Source organism: Heterodontus francisci, chromosome 30 (assembly GCF_036365525.1).
Source record: "Heterodontus francisci isolate sHetFra1 chromosome 30, sHetFra1.hap1, whole genome shotgun sequence".
Taxonomy (NCBI): domain Eukaryota; kingdom Metazoa; phylum Chordata; class Chondrichthyes; order Heterodontiformes; family Heterodontidae; genus Heterodontus; species Heterodontus francisci.
Genome location: NC_090400.1, coordinates 14997130 through 15017505, shown reverse-complemented (window position 1 = coordinate 15017505; position 20376 = coordinate 14997130). Strand labels below are relative to the sequence as shown.

The following is a 20376-nucleotide window of genomic DNA, read 5'->3' as shown; positions in this document are numbered from 1 at the left end:
TTCAGGCAGTGAAATTCCCACCACCCTCTGTGAAAAAAATTTATCTGCAATTCCCCTCTAATCCTTCTACCAAATACTTGAAATCTATTCGAAGAAACCTTCCGAAAAAGGGTCACTGACCCGAAACGTTAACTCTGCTTCTCTTTCCACAGATGCTGCCAGACCTGCTGAGTGATTCCAGCATTTCTTGTTTTTATTATACTTGAAATCTATGTCCCTGGTTATTGACCTCTCTGCTAAAGAATACAGGTCTTTCCTAGCCACTCTATCTAAGACCCACAATTATTTTATACATCTGAACTATATCTCCCCTCAGCCTCCTCTGTTCCAAAGAGAACATCTTTAGCCTATCCAATCTTTCCTCATAGCTAAAATTTTCCAATTCTGGCAACATCCTTGTAAATCTTTCAGGTCGATGACCCTTCAGTTCCTGAAACACTGGGGGGGGATTTTACGTTGGCGATGGGGGTCTCGTCCACCAGCTGAACAGCCGGCGAGAGATCCACGTTAATGCATTGGGCCTTCCCCAAAGGAAGTATGTGCCAGTCGATAGGAAGTCTTGCTTCAAGCGGCTCATTATCTTCTTTCTACAAAGCACCATTGCAACAGCAGTTGCAACAATTCTGTGAACATTTGGATATTTGTTCTTGGTACATCAGCTGCTGGCACTATTCTCATCTAACTTTACAACACATCACTGCCTTCCATTTGGACTGCATGCAGAAATTGCCACCAACCAACACTGTCTGGCCATGCATGAGCTAAAAGCAACAAAAAAGATTTTTTTAGAAACAATAATAATGTTGCTGGAAATGCAAATTTTGACCAGCATTTGAAAGATTAAAAACAGGTTAATGTTTTGGGTGTATCCAATGCTCAGACATTCCCTCTCCTTTTGTCCAACAATTTTTAGGATGCCATTTTTAACATTCTAATTTCCATTTAAAGTAGCAAGGGATTTTGCTCCACTCAGTGTGAACCCTCACCTTTGCAATACCCACTTGTATTGCTTAGTGATTTTTTTATGAAGGGAAAGCATTAAAATTGTGCATATACTACAGTTTGAAATACTACATCATGATGGTTTTTTGAGTACTTCTGCAAAGTGCAACCTTTCTACCCATACACTTTTTTATTTTTATTCCCTCATGGGATTGGGCATCACTGGCTAGGCCAGCATTTATTGCCCATCCCTAATTGCCCTTGAACTGAGTGGCCATTTCAGAGGGCATTTTAAGAGTCAACAACATTGCTTTGAATCTGGAGTCACATGTAGGTCAGATCAGGTAAGGATAGCAGATTTCCTTCCCTAAAGGACATTAGTGAACCAGGTGGATTTTTACTTCATGGTCACAATAGACTAGCTTTTTAGTTCCAGATTAATTGAATTCAAATTTCATCATCTGCCGTGGTGGGATTCAAACCCATGTTCCCAGAGCATTAGCCTGGGCCTTTGGACTACCAGCCCAGTGACATTAGCATTACGCCACCGCCTCCCCGACGATTGTAACCAGCGGTATCTTAAACCAACTGGGAGTGTAATACTGTGACGGCTATGCCCATATTTGTGCACATACGTTCTCTACCCAGCTTTCATAGATCACTGATCATTCTGCTCACATTCATATATTAGCTTAACATTTTGAGCAGGGGTCTTTGGTCTGCCTGTCAGCTTTTACAAAGATCAGTGCTTGGGCCTCAGCTATTTACAATCTACACCACTCAGATGAGGGGATTGAGTGTAATGTATCCAAGTTTGCTGACAATACAAGGTTAGGTGGGAAAGTAACCTGTGATGAGGATACACAGAGGCTGCAAAGGGATATAGACTGTTTAAATCAGTGGACAAGAGCAGGCCAAATGAAATATAATGTGGAAAATGTGAAGTGATTCACTTTGGTGGGAAAAAAAAAAAATAGAAAAGCGGAATTTTTTTTAAATGGTAAGAGACTGGGAAATGAGTATCCTGACCTGAGAGTGTCTTTGTAGACCAATACAAAAATTTAACATCCAGGCACAGCAAGCGATTAGGAAAGCAAATGGTACGTTACACTCCAATCCCTTATAATAAAGGCTAAGAGTAAAGAAGTCTTACTGCAATTATAACAACCTTGGTGAATGTAAGAACATAAGAAATAGGAGCAGTAGGCCATTCAGTAAAACCACAGCTGATCTTCCACCTCAAGTCCACCTTCCTACACTATCCACAAATCCTTGATTCCCTAGGCACCCAAAATTCTATCCGTCTCTATCTTGAATATACTGAATGACTGAGCATCCACAACTCTCTGGGATAGAAAATTCCTAAGAATCACAACTCTGAAGAAATTTCTCATCTCAGTCCTAAATGGCTAACCCCTTATTCTGAGATTGTGACCCCTAATTCTCAGATTGTGACCCCTAATTCTCATCTCCCGAGCCAGGGGAAAAATCCTCACAGCATCAACCCTCTAAAGCCCCTTCAGAATTTTATGCTTCAATGACAGCACTTCTCATTCTTCTGAGCTGTATGAAATATAGGCCTAACCTACTCAATCTCTCCTCACACTATTACCTTGAGGTGGATGCTCACCTCAGGAATCTTTTTGCCTCTATTAGAGGTACTGGTAGGGGTAGAGGCTTGTTGCTATTGAACCCAATATGATTGTTATGGGCAGGTGAGAAATGGGGTGGCTGCTTTCCACTTGTCACCTCCCAACTGACTGAAGACTGCGTTTTTTTGTTAAACTCCGCTTTGCTTGCCAAATAGGTTTGAAACAGAAGATTAAATATTTATTGAACAAGAATCACCCGCAACACCACCTACACATGCATTCTCTCTCACATGCAAACTCAAGAAAAGATAGAAGGTCTGGATAGAGTGGATGTGAAGGGCCTATTTACCTTATCAGTGAGGTCAGTGACTAGGGGGTATAGATGTAAAGTGACTGGTAGTAAGATTATAGGGGAGATGAGGAAACATTTTTTTGCTCAGAGGACGGTGGGGGTCTGGAACTCACTGCACAAAAGGGTAGTAGAGGCAGAAACCCTCAACTTATTTAAAAAGGTGTCTGGATATGCACCTCAAGTGCTGTAACCTACAAGACTACGGACCAAATGCTGGGAGGTGGGATTAGACTGGATGGACCATTTTTCGGCTGTGCAGACACGTTGGGCCAAGTGACCTCTTTCTGTGCTGTAAATTTTTTATGATATGAATCTATGGTAAGAAGCATTAAGAGTTCAAGGTGTAAAGGTCTGCTCTTTTCAGGAAAACCTGTAGGATTCTCTTGGAAGGTAAGCTTTTAAAGTGGCAAGCCTGTTTACTGGTTGTCTTGCAGTTGATGGGATGTTGAAGTCTTCTGGAAGTCAACACTTCAGTTTGAAGACAGTGCTAGTATTTTAGTTCAATTGTCACAGGCAGAGGAGTTATTTAAAAAGTCACTCTGAATTCTCTGCTACAGTTGCAAAGAGCAGGGTTCAATGTCTTAGCTGGAACTGATCTCTCTCTTTCTCTCTCAGCCTTGTGCTGGAATTGAAGATGGCTTTCGATGGTCTCTCTGTGGCTGGAGATTTCTGGCTGATGTCCTGTTGTTCTCCAAAAAAGGTTACCTTTAAAAGGTAGAACTCATTAAAGTGTTAGTTTCGCCCATGTGTCATAGGTTTCAGTTCTTCATGGGCTATAGAATAGCTGCTGATTGCAGCTTATTTTGATTGAATGAGGCAGTTTCAAACATTATTGTAGCAATTGTAGCTGGACATAGGGCCTCTGTTAGTACCTTTGTTTTAGCTAATTTTTGTGGATAGCTCACATCCATGTGTTTAAATTTCAATGCAGGCGGAGTTAGCAAGTTTTAGTTCTAGCAGACGTGAATGTATATTTCAGTGCAGAAGAAGGTGGATATTATGTAACTTTGTCCTCCATCGTGTTGAAGGCAAGTGTACCAGTCTTTTAAATTGCTTTTTCTTATATAACTCCAGTTTCTTTTTGTATTTTCATCGTTGCACTTCCCGTGAGCATGACATTATGAACAGGGAAATTTGGAATTGGATCCAGACAGTTGTGCGGTTGTTGTCCATTTCCTACACCTGCAGACTTCAGAGCACTTAGATTTGGGGCACTGACAAAATAATTGGCAATTTTATCATTCTCTTTCTTCTGCTTGGCTAGAGGTTTGATAGCTCCTACATTAGGGTTAGCATTAAAAACCTTGTTATTTCTCAGTCACCAGCTCCAGCTTGTAAAATTTCTCATCATCCATTAGCTTTTTCATAAGACAATCCTATTCTGTAATCATTTCCATGAACTCACTGATCACCTGTAGATCCTCTGCACTCAACCCGCTGCTGTTATATATTTCTTCAGCTTCTTCCAACAAGATTTCCAGCAGTACTAATTTTATCCTTCAGGAGTTCCTGAGACTTGAGACCAAACCGAGTACTGTGCATAGTTTTGGTCTCCTTCCCTAAGGAAGGATGTACTTGCCACAGAGGGAGTGCAACAAAGTTTCACTGGAATGATTCCTGGATAAGGGGATTGTCCTGCGAGGCGAGATTTAGACTAGGCCTATTATCCCCAGAATTTAGAAGACTGAGGTGATCTGCTAAGGAAATGCTTCCTCTGGTTCAGAGTCTAGAACATGGTGTCACAGTCTTAGAATAAGGGATCGACTGTTTAGGACTGAGATGAGGAGAAATTCCTTCACTCAAATGGTTGTGAATCTTTGGAACTCTCTACCTCAGAACTATGGATGCTCAGTTGTCGAGTATATTGATGACAGAGATTGATCGATTTTTGGGTACTAAGGGAATAAAGGATATGGAGATAGGGCAGGAGTGGGGTTCAGGTAAAGATCAGCCATGATTTTATTGAATGGTGGAGCAGGCTCGAAGGGGCAAATAGTCTACTTGTGCTTCTATTTCTTACATTACGTAGAATCCAAAAACTTTGCAGCTCTATGCCTCAATGTATTTATCCAGTGAAATGCTGTGCATCACAGACCAAGAAAGTGCCAAGCTCCATCCCCGCTCCGTGCTGAAAAGATATCAGCTAATGCTGTGGTAGCAGAACAATAGGTCTCTGGATTGCTTAAATACATTTGCTAAATAACTGCGACTTCATGAATCATTTTCTTCAATAACAGTTGATGAAGGAAATTTTTTTAAGTATTTTTATTGCTAATTTATTCCATTTAATAATTAACTCTTTTTGAAAGGGGTGAACATGTATGTCTTTTGTGTTGGGTCTCTTGAGCAAGTGGAGGGCAGAGAGAGTGAGGCACAAAGAGTGGAAAGCAAATAGTAAGATGAGTAGAGAGAAAAGGAGACAACTAGTCATCGCTGGAGGAGACACAGAACTTCTTAAACTTAAGAATGCCATGGGAAATCACCATTTATGTTTTATACATATAGACACACACACACGCACACCATCAGTTTTGTTTCAGTTCCGTCAAAATGTGGCACGCACCATATCGTACTCCTCTGGATCGGTAGCCATTCCTCGTATCCCATAACGCTGAGCGTCTTTTGAGAGCCTGTTGGCAAACTCTTCCGCTGTTCCTGTTTGAGAGCCATAAAACACAACTATGCTTTTTCCCTGTAGGGAGGAATATAGAGGTACAAAACAACACTTCAGTATGTCTGAAAGTAGCACATGGCATACTAAGCCATCAGCGTAACATGGACACATAGGGTGTGACATATTTAGCTGGAGTACTGAATCTAATCAGGAACTCTCTCTATAAATTATATAACTTTTGAGGTAGCAGAGTACAGACAGTAGTAGAAACAGGATTAAAATCTGCTCATGTAGATGTTTAATGAGAATAGGACTGAGCTCGACTGATGTTCCATAATTGAGCAGCTTGTTGACATTACCTGTCTAAATACTAACTTGAGGGAACAGTCAGCTAGCTCAAGGTACTGGAGGGCATGCATGGAACCTTATCTCAGCATGAGATAGTGGCTTAAGGAAAGGGAGAAAACTGAAAAGGAAAGATAGACTAAAATTTCATCTCTCTGCAAGCCAAATTGATGGGCAGCAGCACTTAGAATTCCCCACAAGCAGAGTAAAACCATACAAATCAAGGTTGGAGGAAGCTCTGTTCAGATCATACGTAGAGTACAGTGTCCAGTCCTGATCACCAAGACATCTAGGAACATACAAGCTGAACATTGGTGGTAAAGTTATTGTAAACTATCGGGGACAAAGTAAACCTTCACTGGAATCAGGGGCAGCCAGCATGGACTTGTTAAAGGCAGATTGTGTCGAACTGGATTAAATTCTTTGATGAGGTAATGGAGAAGGTTCATCAAGGTAGTGCAGTAGACATTGTATTCATGGACTTTTGAAAGGCATTCAACAAAGAAGGTGGAAGCCTGTGGAATTATGGGGTAAGTGGTGGTATGGATGCAGAATTGGCTCAGAAGCAGGAAGCAAAGGGTGGCAGTGGATAGATGGTTTTCAGACTGAGAGGTGGTTTGCAGTGGTATTCTCTAGGGGTTAGCTTTGCGTCCATTACTCTTAAGTTTTCAGAAATGACCTAGTTTCCAGATGAATCAAAACTTGACTAGGATAATTATAGGCTTCAGGATGATAGGATGGTGAAATGGGCAGAAGCAAGGAGTTCAATATAGAAGTAATATGGACAGGACTAATAAGAAAAGACAGTACACTATAATGGGCACAATCTTGAAAAGTGTAGATGAGCAGAGAGACCTCGGTGTCCATATACACAAATCTTTAAAAGGTGGCAGGGCAAGTTGATAAGATGGTTAAAAAAAGAAAAGGAGTTACTCGGTTTATAAATAGAGGAATAGAATATAAAAAGATCATGCTGGAACTTTAAATCACTGGTTAGGCCAGAACTGGAGTATTGTGAACAACTCTGGGCCCCACACTTCAGGAAAGATGTAAAGGCCTTACAGAGGAGGTTTACTAGTATGTTACCAGAGATGAGTGACTTCAGTTGTAAGTAGAAGTTGGAAAAGTTAGGACTGTTTTCCTTGGCAAAAAGATTAAGAGGTGACATAAGAGGTTTTGAAGAGGAGAGGTTTTGATAGAGTAGAGAAAAATTATTCCCACTTGTGAGTGGGTCAATAACTAGAGGTCACAGATTTAAAATTACTGGCAAAAGATCTAGAGGGGAGACGAGAAATGCTTTTCACTCAGAATTGTCAGGATCTAGAATGCTCTAACTCAAAAGGTGGTGGAAGCTAATTCCATCAATAATTTTAAAAGGGAGCTGGACAGGGACTCGAGGATGAGAAACGTAGGGGGTTATGGACAAAAGGTAGGGAGATGGGACTATGCACGACTACTCTTTCAAAGCGTCAGCAGAGACACAAATGGCCTTCTTCCGTGCTGTACGTTTATAGGATTCTATAATCTAAGCCCTAGAGGGGATGCAGAGAAAGACAGAGGACCAATCCATAGTATCACAGGATTATGGGGAACGATGGAAGACCTAAGGTTTTTCAGTTTGGCAAGGTGGCTGAAAGGGGTTCTTGTTGAGTTATACAAGACAGTAAAATGTATGGAAAAGGGAAAGCCAGAACATAACCAAATTTCAACTAGAACAATTTAATTTGTTTGTGGGATGTTGGCGTCACTGGCTAGGCTAGCTGGTATTGCCCATCCCTAATTGCCCTTGAACTGAGGAGCTTGCTGGGCCATTTCAGAGGGCATTTAAGAGTCAACCACATTGCTGTGGGTCTGGAGTCATATGTAGGCCAGAGTAGGTAAGAACAGCAGATTTCCATCCCTAAAAGGACATTAGTGAACCAGATGAGTTTCTACAACAATCGACAACGGTTTCATGATCATTAGACTAGATTTTAATTCCAGATTTATTAATTGAATTCAAATTTCACCATCTGCTGTGGTGGGATTTGAACCCAAGACCCCAGGGCATGAGCCTGGGCTCTGGATTACTAGTCCAGTGACAGTGCCACTACGCCACCCTTCCCCTATACTTCTGGAGTCAGTGGGGGGGATACAACGTTTATGGAGGGAGTTGGTTCTCCTTCATCACTAAGTGGTTGTGTCCATGCCACAGAATATCAAGTAAAAAATGCACTCACTGTTTTCTTCATTTTTTCAATGAAACTGGTTTCTCGTAATGTTGGTGCCCTGGAGAGATAAAATAAACCAATTACTCAGAAAAGACTACTGAGGTTTAGTAAGGGTTGTTCTGCAATATCTAGTCCATAAATTTCATACTGATTCATATCTTGATGAAAACAGCTCAGTGACTGGCAAAATATCTTCCATCCAATTACCCTATGAGCAACCACTATTGTTAACCAGCATACTCATACCAATGCATCAATGACGGGACAATTCCTTCCAGACTTTCTGGCTACAGTTCCCCCACTAAATGAGTCCACCTGCTGTTTTATGGTTCTTACCTCTCTAACTCAGTCTCGATGAGCACACATGGAAAGATCTTTGAAATAAAATCTCTTGGATGGTCCTGCAACTTTTTTAAAATTCTGGAATTTCAATTATCTTACAGATACACATTTAATTTCCCAAAGCTAAAAGTGACCTCTAAAATATGAATACAAACCATGAATTAGATGATTGTAACACGGTTATCAGCCAATGGCCTGGCCTCATTTATAGCCAGTCACAAAATCAGATGCTGTATTGCAAATCTACTTTTCAATCACTGCCTGCAAAAGGTGCCACAGCACTGCTAGGGCCCCAACAAAAGGAAACATTCTTCACAATGACAACCATAAAAACACCCTTAATATGGTAATAATACACAAATTGTACCCTGCTTGGATGAAATCCTGCTGATAACAGCATTAAGATCATCTAGTTAGTATTTGAAAGCTGTTGGCTTTGAAAGCAGCTGGACTCAGGAGCAGGAAGATCATCAGGAAACAGGGGTGTTTCTGATTTGAGTAAGGCCCAGGCTCCAACTGGGAAATCTAGATTCATGAGGTATTGAAAAAGAGCTGGAGGGATACCTAGCCGAATGCTAGGGGGAGAATCTCCAGGTGATCTCATACCTCGGAGGATAGCTGAGAAACTAAGGAAAATTGAAGTGAATTCCCAAGAGCTGTGGTACACTTTGGATTAGTCCCAGGAGAAATAAACAAACTGCCAAGATCCTGTAAAGTACAGGGAAACTCGAGATGGAAGTAAAAGTCAAACAGGATTATTCTGTTGAGATTTAGAGTTTAAAGTATTCGTCTTCATGCTCTGTTAAAATTTTAAGTTTAAAGTATGAGTGACTTCAAATTGTAATGTTAAGTTAGTAGTGTTTTCGCTTTATTAAACTCTTGTACAGTATTAAAAAGGAAAATCTTGTGCATAATTCTCAGTAATAACTGAGAGTTTAAATTTCTTCTTAAAAAGTTACTGGTCTCTAACAGGATCACAACAGTTCAAAAAATATTGTGCAGATATAGTTTAACAATTTTACCATTTAGTTACTGGGATATTAATTATGTGCTGAATTTTATAATAGTTTATTTGCTCCAAAGCAGCAGCTATGTGTCCAATTATCATTATTCCAACATTAGGACTGACAACCTGAGTAAAAACACTAAGTACACTAAAAACATATACGAACATATTGTAAAAAGTTGAGGCCCCAGCACCAATCCCTGTGGCACACCACTCATTACATCCTGCCAACCAGAAAATTACCTATTTATGTCTACTCTGTTTCCTGTTAGCTAGCCAGTCTTCTATCCATGCCAATATGTTGCCCCCCCCTACACCACAATCTTTTATTTTTTGGAATAACCTTTGATGTGGCACCTTATCAATTACCTTCTGGAAATCTAAGTACAATACATCCACCAGTTCCCCTTTAACCACAGCACGTTACTTCTTCAAAGAACTGCAAAAAATTGGTTAAACGTGATTTCCCTTTCACATAACCATGTTGACTCTGTCTGATTACCTTGAATTTTTCTAAGTGCCCTGCTGAAACGTCTTTAATAATAGCTTCTAGCATTTTCCCTATGACAGAAGTTAAGCTAACTGGCCTGTAGTTTCCTGCTTTCTGTCTCCCTCCCTTTTTGAATAAAGGAGTTACATTTGCTCTTTTCCAATCTAATGGAACCTCCTGAATCTAGGAAATTTTGGAAAATTTAAACCAACGCATCAACTATCTCACTAGCCACTTCTTAACCCTGTATGCCAGATGGGAAATGTTAATTTCATCGGTTGGAACCTTACATTAGATTTTAATGGAAAAATCCTACAAGTTAACTTATTAAAAAAAAACTGGCAGCCAAGATGGCCTCTGCAAATTACATTTGAAACACCAGAAGATTAAAATTGGAGATGAAAAGTCTCACCCAGCCTCGCCAGAACAAATAGCTGGCTCTCAGGTGATTGAATTACGTAGAATGGCCTCATCAACATGGTCGCTATAGCCATCTACACCCATTGACTTTGAAAGAGCCAACGACCACCCCTTCCCCTGACCCCAAAGTGTGACTGGACATCTTGAAGCATGTAGCACTCTGAATCTCAGAGAAGATTCAAGGAAAACAACCTCATTAAAAAACAAAGGGGCTCGACAGAGTCATGTGAGTGCCTGCACAGCTCTGGAGAAGCTGTAAACTTCATCACACGGACAGCAGAGAGAGTAACTGAAAAGCTATCACCGAAGCAGGTCTCTCTCTCTCGCTCCCCCCAGAAAGTAGCAAGAGAAGATCCGGCTGTGACTGGAAACCGCTTCAACCCTATAGACCGCCACAGCCAGCAACCAGGGGACAAGAATCAAGCCCCTCTTCTGCCTGCAGGAGCTCTGAGCAAAGCAAGCCCACCACCATGCACGTGACCCAGTGAGGACTTCAGGAATACAATTTCAGCCGAGGGCTACTGAACTCTCAAACTGCATTTAAATCCCAGACTTTAATCTGACCACCCTCTGTAATCTATTTGTGTGTGTGTAACTCTCATGCGAATGTGTGCATGAATATGTAGCATATTTTTAGCATTTTTAACCGGGTTAGAGCGCTCAGAGTAATAAATTTACATCTTTCTTGGTTAGACTCAAGAAAACCTGTCTGATTGGTTCCATTGCAATCACTTTAGAGGAACAGGAGCAGGAGTTCACTGAGCTGTGTTAAAAAAGGATAAATCCTGTTGCAGTCAAACGAGAGAAGGGGCGAAAGGGGAGCCTGAGACCCCCTTCTCACCTGGCCGTAACACACTGCTAGGCTCTGAGTCACTTTTTTTTTTTAAGCATTCTGAAACTCTCCTATTTAGGTTTGACACAGTCTGAGAGATGCACTACTGACTGTTGTGTGTGACACGGAAAAGGTGCTTTACAGCAACCTTAAACCAAGGCTGCTGACTGAAAAAACAAGAGCTTAGTGCAATAATTATATGCTGATTGAACAGAATAAATGCTGCTCTGTGCGTGCGCGCACTCCCCCCGCTGTTTGGGTTGGAGGCCTCTGTGTGCATGTCTTGGAATGCAGGATGGAACGCACTGTGTGCAACTCTAGGTAGTGCACTAGAGTGCCTGACCCTGTCATACAAGCCACCAACTGACAACTATGAAGCAGGGGGAGTGCTGGAAGATGGCTGCGGCAGAGACCTGCCACGGAGCTAGATGGCGGGAAGGCCCAGCCGATTCCTCCCAGTGGTGGCGAGGATCAGTGGTGACCCCCCGCCGCTGGGCGGCGGGACCTGCATCTACTACTTAAATCAATGACATGAATAAATTTAATTGAACTTACCCACAATCTTCCAGGCCTGCCATGATCCTCAGTGCAGTGGCTGACATTCCCGCACCTTCAATTCCCTGTCTGGCAAAAGCCGGCATGATACTGGTGGGTGTGGGGGGGGGGGGTGGTGGTGAGTTAAGATTTCCAGTGCTGAGGAGGGGGGGGGGAAATGGGTTAACGGGGTCAAATCAATGTAATAACTGTAGGGGATGGTGGGAAGGGGTGACCTTTAAACTTTGACAGTCGGGGGTGGGGGTGACGGGGGGTAAGGTCAGATTTAAAAGGCAAGTGTTTTTGGGGGGGGGGGTGGGAAGGGCAAATAGCTAATGTAATTGTTATTGGGTGGTAGGAAAGGGGCGTTAGAATTTATTTGATATATTATGGGAGGGGCGGGGGGGTAGGGGGTAATCTTTAAAAATGTAAATATGCCGGCAGGGCTGGCTGCCCTTTATAAATGGTGCCAGCGCCTATGCACTGGCAGCTGACACCATTGTTGGCATCGGATTACCCACCAATCGTCGTGATTGAGGGTGAGGAGGACGGGGCGGGCCGCCACTGCTATTTAAATGAGCCGCTGTGCGGGAGTGACGCAGGCTCTTAACATCCAGCTCCATGTGGGCTTGTTGTGGCTGCAAGTAAAGGCCTGCTACCTGACCCGAACCTGACGGGATCCGACGACATGTGTCGGGTCAGGTTGCACTTCCGGGTCCGGCGTTCAGGCTCTGGTCGGACATGCTCTATCACAGGTAAGTGCACTAGAGTGCCTGACCCTGTCATACAAGCCACCAACTGACAACTATGAAGCAGGGGGAGTGCTGGAAGATGGCTGCGGCAGAGACCTGCCACGGAGCTAGATGGCGGGAGGGCATATATAATGCCCGTATAACTGAACAATCGGTCAACAAAAACTTAAAAAAATCTTTTCACAATTGCAAGGCAGTTTAAGAGCAAAGATGACAGGAAAAAAAGGTTCATGGGGAAACAACGGTTTCAACTAACATAACTGTTGCCAACACATCAGCAGTACACCACCAAGATGCACTCGTTGCATGACCAGCACTGTTGATTTAATTTTTGGACTAGAAAAGTGGTTTTGTTACAGTTATTTTAAACTTGTGCAGATCGGCAACAGTGAAAAATAGAAGGTAAGTTAACTGATGGTCAGATCAGGTCGGACATGGGAAAAACGGAAGGACTCTGGCCGGGTTGGGCTTGGATCGGATATGGTTCGGTCGGGCTCGGGTTGGTTTTTTTTTTTTTTGCAGACCCAAGCAACCCTTTAGTTGCATTCTTTGTTTTAGATTTCTTCCCCCACCTCTCCTCAGGGAGCTGCAGGTTTAGACCTATTTGTAAATCTTTTACTGTGTGTGAAGAAGTGCTTCCTAACTTCTCTCTCAAAGGCCTGGCTCTGATTTGTCCAAGAATCCTCCACCCGCGGAAAGATTTTCTCTATCAATTCCTTTCAAAATCTCAATCAAATTACCCCTTAACATTCGAGAGAATATAATCCTAGTGTACATAATCTCTCCTCATTGTCTAGCTCATGGAGCCTTGTTAGCACTGTGGTAAATCTGTGTGAACCTTTTCCAAGGCCAATATATCCTTTCTAAGGTGCAGTGCCTAGAACTGTATACAGTGCTCCCGATGTGGTCTCACCAAGACTTTGTACAGCTGTGGCAAAACTTTAACCCCTTTATATTCTGGCCCTCTAGTTATAAAGGCTCACATTCCATTCGCATTTTTGATTTTTTTTGTACTTAGTACATTTTAGTAATCTATGTACATGGGCCCCTACATGTTTTTCACCATTAAAATATTCTGATCTATTTTGGTACAAAATAGATGACCTCAGACTTACAGGTGTTGAAATTTATGTGCCAGTTTTCTCCAGTCACATAATCTATTACTGTCTCTGTAATTTTATCCTCCCATCTGTAAGTATTTACTATGCCACCAATCTTTGGGCCATCACTATCACAGACCCTCCCTTTTGCTGTTCTTCCCATCCTTCCCCCACTTTTACTTGCTCAAAATCTGTTACATTTCTAACTTTTCCAAGTTCTGATGAAAGGTCCCAGACCTGAAACATTAACTTGGTTTCCCCCTCCACAGATGCTGCCAGATCTACTGAGTATTTCCAGCATTTTGTGTTTTTATTTTGGCTCTCTATTGTGTTATCCAAGTGACCAATAAGTATAGTGCATAGCTGAAGCCCCAGCACCGATTCTTGTGGGACACCACTAGTCACTTCCTTCCAATTCGAGTAAATATCCATTATCCTACTTTCTGCCTAATCAATCTCCTAACCAGGTCAATAATTTGTCTTCAATTCCATAAGTTCTAATTTTAGCAACAACCTCTTATGTGGAATGTTTTAGAATGCCTTCTGGGAGTCCACATAAACTACATCTATAGACATTTCCATCTACCACTTTAGTTAGTTGTTCAAAAAAATCAATTAGGTTTGTTAGACATTATCTAAACTTTACAAAGGCGCATTGTCTCTCTCTAATCAGGCTCAAATTTCTGTTAAGTGTTCACTGTCTTAATTATTCCAATAACTTTCCAACAGAAGATGTTAAGAGTATTAGGTCTGTAATTGCCTGCTTTGTCTCTCTCACTTTTCCTAAATAATGGCATAATATTTGCAATTCCCAATCTACAGAGACAATTACTCAACTGAGAACTTTGGAAGTTTATGGCTAAAGCACCTGCAATTTCCTCACCTACTTCCTTTAAAACTTTAGAGTGGAAACTATCAGGTCCTGGGGATTTGTCAGTGTTCAGTGCCATTATTTTCCACTGCAGTTTTCTTGGTGAGTTCAGCCCTGGACTCCTTATTAGTTTTCCTGGTATATAATCCTCTTCCTCTATTATGAAGACTAACAGAGAAGTAATTATTTAAGTCTGCCATTTCCTTATTTTAATTTCCAACATTACCTGCATCATTTTTAAAAGGGCTATTACCCAAACCTACCCTTTTCTTCTAATATAATTGTAAAAACTTGTGCTAATCTTGTGACCAATCAAGTTTCTTTTCATATTCTTTTTTCAGCTCTTAATATCTTTTCTGTACGTTACATCTCTCCCAGTTCCCTGGATCAAGAAGATTTTTTGCACTTTTGTATGCTCTCTCTTTTATTGTATTTTCGCTCACCTTGTCAACCATAGCTGTTTCATTTGGATGTGGAGGCTGGTGGGGTGGAAAGTGAGAACAAGGGGAACTCTATTGCAGCTCTGGGAGGGAAAGGAAAGGGTGAGAGACGTACAGGAAATGGGTCCAACACAATCAAGGGCCCTGCTAACCACAGTGGGGCGGGGGCGGGGAGATCCTTGGTTGAAGGAAAAGGAAGACGCATCAGAAGCGCTGTTGTGGAAGGCTGCATGAGAACAGATGCGACAGAGATGGAGAAACTGGGCGAATGGAATGTAGTGCTTACAGAAGGCAGGGTGTGAGGAAGTGTAGCCGAGGTAGCTTTGGGAGTCAGTGGGCCTAAAATGATTAATAGACAGCCTATCCCCAGAAATGGAGACGGAGAAGTCGAGGAACTGCAAATCCAAACGTTCATCCTCTGCCATTTCTCCATCTCTAGCATGATGCAACCAAACACATCTTTCCCCTCCCCTCCCGTCAACATTTCGAAGGGACCGTTCCCTTTGCGACACCTTGGTCTACTCCTCCATCACTCCCAACACCTTGCCCCCTTCCCCTGGCACCTTCCCATTCAATCGCAGGAAGTATAACCACCTGCCCTTTTACCTTCTCTCTCCTTACCATCCAAAACCCCAAACACTCCTTCCAGGTGAAGCAGCGATTTACTTGTAATACTTTCAATTTAGTATACTGTATTCGCTGCTCACAACGCAGTCACCTCTACATTGGGAAGACCAAAAGCAGATTGGGTAACCACTTTGCGGAATACCTCCGCTCGGTGCGCATGACCCCAAGCTTCCAGTTGCTTGTCATTTTAATTCACCACCTTGCTCTCACGCTCACATTTCTGTCTTTGCAATGTTCTAGTGAAGCTGAACGCACGCTTGAAGAACAGCACCTCATCTTCTAATTAGGTGCTTTATAGCCTTCTGAACACAATGAGTTCAATTTCAGACTATGACCCCCATTTTGATTGTTTTTTTCTTAAACCATGTGCTGGTCTTAAACTTGTTTTCATGTTTTTACTTTCGGACAGAGCTGTTCGTTATTCTGCCATTAACACTCTCTCTGGATAAATGCTTTGTCTTTCATTACAACTATTACCACTCCCTTTGCTTTTAGTTCCATGACATCTTTGTCAATTAATCTCTCCTGCCCTCTGCCCCATCACAGACCTTCCCTTTTGTTCTTCTTTCCACCCCCCCCCCCACCCCCCCCCCCCGCCTCCCACTTCACTTGTTCAAAACCTACAACATTTCTAACCTTTGCTATCGAACAAAATCCAAACAAAAGTGACCCTGGAGCTTGTCTTGAATAAGGGCTGAACCCAAAACATTGACACCCTCCCCCCCCCCCCCCCCCACCACCCCCAAAAACTGGGAAACACTGTTTTCATTATGCATTGCATACGATAAATGCACAGTAACAGGCTATTAGGCCCAACTAGTCTGTGCTGGTGTTTACTCTCCACACATTCCCATTCCATAACCTTACCTCAGCCTTTCAGCATATCTTTTTATTCCCCTTTCTCTCACGTATTTGTCTAGTTTCCTTTTGAAAGCATCTGAGCTTTTTGTTTTAAGCAACCTGGCCAACCAAGCCCAGACAACTCGCATTCCGTTTTACACCTGTGTTTCTTCCTTGCTGTTTTAACCTATTTAACTTCTGCATATCTGGAAGGTTTGAAAAGGGCCGTCATCTAGTTGATGGATAAATCCTAAATCGGAACACCAAGCTCCTGTTAGCATCTCTGAGGAGACTAGATGTTTCTCTTCTCGCTGTCGGTTTGTGAATAATTTACCCTTGTATACTAATTCATTAATATGACTCATTCCCCACAATGTTCAACCTTGAACTCATGTTTCCTGCAGCTGCAGTGATATGCTGAAATTAATGTAGGAGACACCGATTATGCTTTTTAGTGAATTCATCTCCACATGATGCAGAACAGCAGAGTTAGGATATGTCAGTAAATCTTATTTACATAGCATGTCATTCATTAGAATATTGCTGGGTACTTCAATTGATTGCTGACTTCACATTTCTGTACATGCAGAACTGTTCAGGGAGCATCTCAAAATTCCTCTCACCTACACAAATGTAAAATGTTATTCCTCGTTCTGAAATGGCATTCAATTGTTTTGGTCCTGATTAGAAGTGCGGGGGGTGGGGGTGTTACTTAATGTTGGGGAAAAAAGGCATCGTTTAAAAGCACACTAACAATAACATACTGAACTGTTTTGGTTCTGCCATTACCACTTTATATAATTTTAGATAGGAGGAGAAGGACAAGAGGCCCAAAACTCTTTGGAGGTCAACCATCTCAATTTTATTTGGCAAAATCACAGGACATGACAAAAGTGATATTAAAAAGAGTTCTGAACCTGCACCTTTTTTGTGTGTAGCTGGGGGAGGAGGTGGTGCAGAAGCTTAAGAGAAAGCATGCAACCATGCAAGTGCCACTCAGAGCACCCTGGAGGCTGGATTATTTATTGCAAGAAAATAACTAATTAAAGGCTTAAAGACATCATTTTTTGCTTCAGAATAAAAATGCACCAAATATAAAAGCAGGTAGATATTTACTTGACCAGTCGCTACTTTGCAGAATATGGTTGTACAGAGATGAACAATGCTGTGCTAACAATCGAGCGACTGGAGAGGCTTCTCTTCACTTGAGATGGGAGTTACACTGCCAGTTCTTCCAACTCGCTCAGCATTTTAGTAGCCTGCTTGCCATCTGCATTTCAAGTCACGCTCCTTGCATGAAGAAAGTCATTTAGCTCTGTTTTTTAGGTTTATTCAGCAGTACCAGGCCAAAACCCTGGAAACCGAACTGGAGAAATGTCAAACTAAAACAAAATGTCAAACTAAAACAAAATTCCCTGGTGCGTCTCAGCACCACGGCAGGATATCCAGTTGAACCGTGATCAGCTGCTTACAAATTTGTTGCCCACGTTGAATTGTATTTCTGCACATAGCAGCAACCCAACCCATGCTGTGCATGCCCAATATATGAATTCCTATTCATAGCAAGTCAGAATGATCAAAGCACTTGAAGAACTATCAGAATGTAATTCTATGTAACAAAGTTTTATTTTATTTTTTTATTTTATTTCTATTTAGAGATACAGCACTGAAACAGGCCCTTCAGCCCACCGAGTCTGTGCCGTCCAGCAACCACCCATTTATACTAATCCCACACTAATCCCATATTCATACCACATCCCCACCTGCCCCTATATTCCCCTACCACCTACCTATACTAGGGGCAATTTATAACAGCCAATTTACCCATCAACCTGCAAGTCTTTGGTTTTCCCTGAAAATGATCAATTCTCCATTTTGTGCATATGCCGCTGCTCAAGATATTGCACAAGTCACAAGTCAGGAGTGTGATGGAATACTCTCCACTTGCCTGGATGGGTGCAGCTCCAACAACACTCAAGAAGCTTGACACCATCCAGGACAAAGCAGTCCGCTTGATTGGCACCCCATTCACAAACATTCACTCCCTCCACCATCGACACACAGTGGCAGCAGTGTGTACCATCTACAAGATGCACTGCAGCAATGCACCATGGCGACTCAGGCAGCACCTTCCAAACCCGCAACCTCTACCACCTCGAAGGACAAGGGCAGCAGATGCATGGGAACATCACCACCTGCAAGTTCCCCTCCAAGCCACACAGCATTCTGACTTGGAACTATATCACCATTCCTTCACTGTTGCTGCGTCAAAATCCTGGAAATTCCTTCCCAACAGCACTGTGGGTGTGCCAATCCCACATGGACTGCAGCAGTTCAGAAAGGCAGCTCACCACCTCAAGGGCAATTAGGGATGGGCAATAAACGCTCGCCTGGCCAGCGACGGCCACATCCCATGAAACGAATAAAAAAAACCATGCAACTTTACAATTTGAATGCTTATAGGGCAAATGTAACATGAAAGTCCCGCGGCTAGCAGAGGGCTGATTCTTCCATGGCCAGACCCAAACGGCAGTTCCTGGTGGTTAAATCAGCTAACAGCACACTGTCTGGAGACAGAAAATAAAATTACCTTGTTAGGTGCTCCTCATGTGCATCTAGAGACAAGGCCAAGTGAAAACCATTTGCAACTTCTCAGATACTGAAGCAGGCCATGTCAATATGCAGCAAGACCTGGACAATATTCAGGCTTGGGCTGATGAGTAACAAGCAACATTTATGCCACACAAGTGGCAAGCAATGACCATTTCCAACAAAAGAAAATCTAACCATCTCCCCTGGACTTCAATGGCATTAGCATCACTGAAAACCCTACCATCAACATCCTGGGGGTTACCAAGAGCAGGTCAGAAGCTCAGAACTCTGGGGCGTGTAACTCACCTCCCGACTCCCCAAAGCCTGTTCACCACCTATGAGGCAAGTCAGAAGTGTGATGGAATACTCTCCACTTGCTTTGATAAGGGCATCTCCAACACTCAAGAAGCTTGATGCCATTCAGGATAAAGCAGCCCGCTTAATTGTCACCCCATTCACTCCCTCCACTACCGATGCACAGTGCCAGCAGTATGCACCATCTACAAGATGCATATGCACTACAGCAATTCCCCAAGCCTCCTTCGACGGCACCTTCCAAGCCCGTGACCTCTACCATCTAGAAGGACAAAGGGCGGCAGGCGTATGGGAACACCACCACCTGCAAGTTCCCCTCCAAGCCACACACCATCCTGACTTGGAACTATATCACCAGGTCAAAATCCTGGACCTAGCGCCCGAACAGCACTTTGGGTGTATCTACGCCACATGGACTGCAGCAGTAAGAAGACATCTCACCAAATCTTTCTCAAGGGCAATTAGGGATGGGCAACAAATACTGGCCTTGCCAGCGACATTCACATTCCATGAATAAAACAAAATTAAACCGATAACATTCAAATATACTAGCACACAGTTAACACAAGGTAGCAAACTGCAGGATGTCTTGCTATATCGTATCACTACAGTAGAAAACACTGACCTGCTTATGTCTGCTTCCTGCCGGCGAACAGAGAATATGCAGCCCATAGTTCCAGTTGCAGGTTTCTCAGCCTATCATGTAAATTAGGCAGAATTCCCCAGTATTTATACTACTTTTGTGTTCTGATATAGATTGTTCATCCCATCACAACCAAGATCCTTGAATACAACATCGAGAAAGTAAAGCCTCGATAACTCCCCAGTCAAACTGATACGTGATCCATATTTGCACGGTCACCGCACCCCTGTTTAAGATCCGCTGACACTGGAGTGACTGCATTAACAAATAATTCAATTTTCTACAGTTGTCGACAGCCCTGTCCATCTGTGTAGGAAATCTTCCTGCAATCTGCCCCTCTTCTGCACTTGCGTTTCCCTTGGCAACAGCCGCATCACATCCAATGACCTCTCGAGGAGACAACAGAGCCGAAAAGCAGCTGTTTCAGGGGAAGCCTGCTGCTATGGTTACCTAATCCATCATAAAAGATTTCTACTCATGACATGTCTACTGTTCTTTTCACTGCCACAATGAATGA

At 42.6% G+C, this 20376-nt stretch overlaps 1 protein-coding gene across 9 annotated transcripts in view; it reads right to left on the bottom strand.

Annotated features, from left to right (window-relative positions):
* Positions 1–20376, bottom strand: part of LOC137346590 (NADPH--cytochrome P450 reductase-like) — a 105219-nt gene that overhangs the window by 48482 nt on the left and 36361 nt on the right. For all 9 annotated transcript variants that reach the window (XM_068010109.1, XM_068010112.1, XM_068010114.1 and 6 more), the window contains 2 exons: positions 8065–8113; positions 5450–5578 (listed from right to left, as the gene is read on the bottom strand). In XM_068010109.1, the coding sequence (XP_067866210.1) occupies positions 5450–5578; positions 8065–8113 (178 nt within the window). The remainder of the gene's footprint in view (positions 1–5449; positions 5579–8064; positions 8114–20376) is intronic.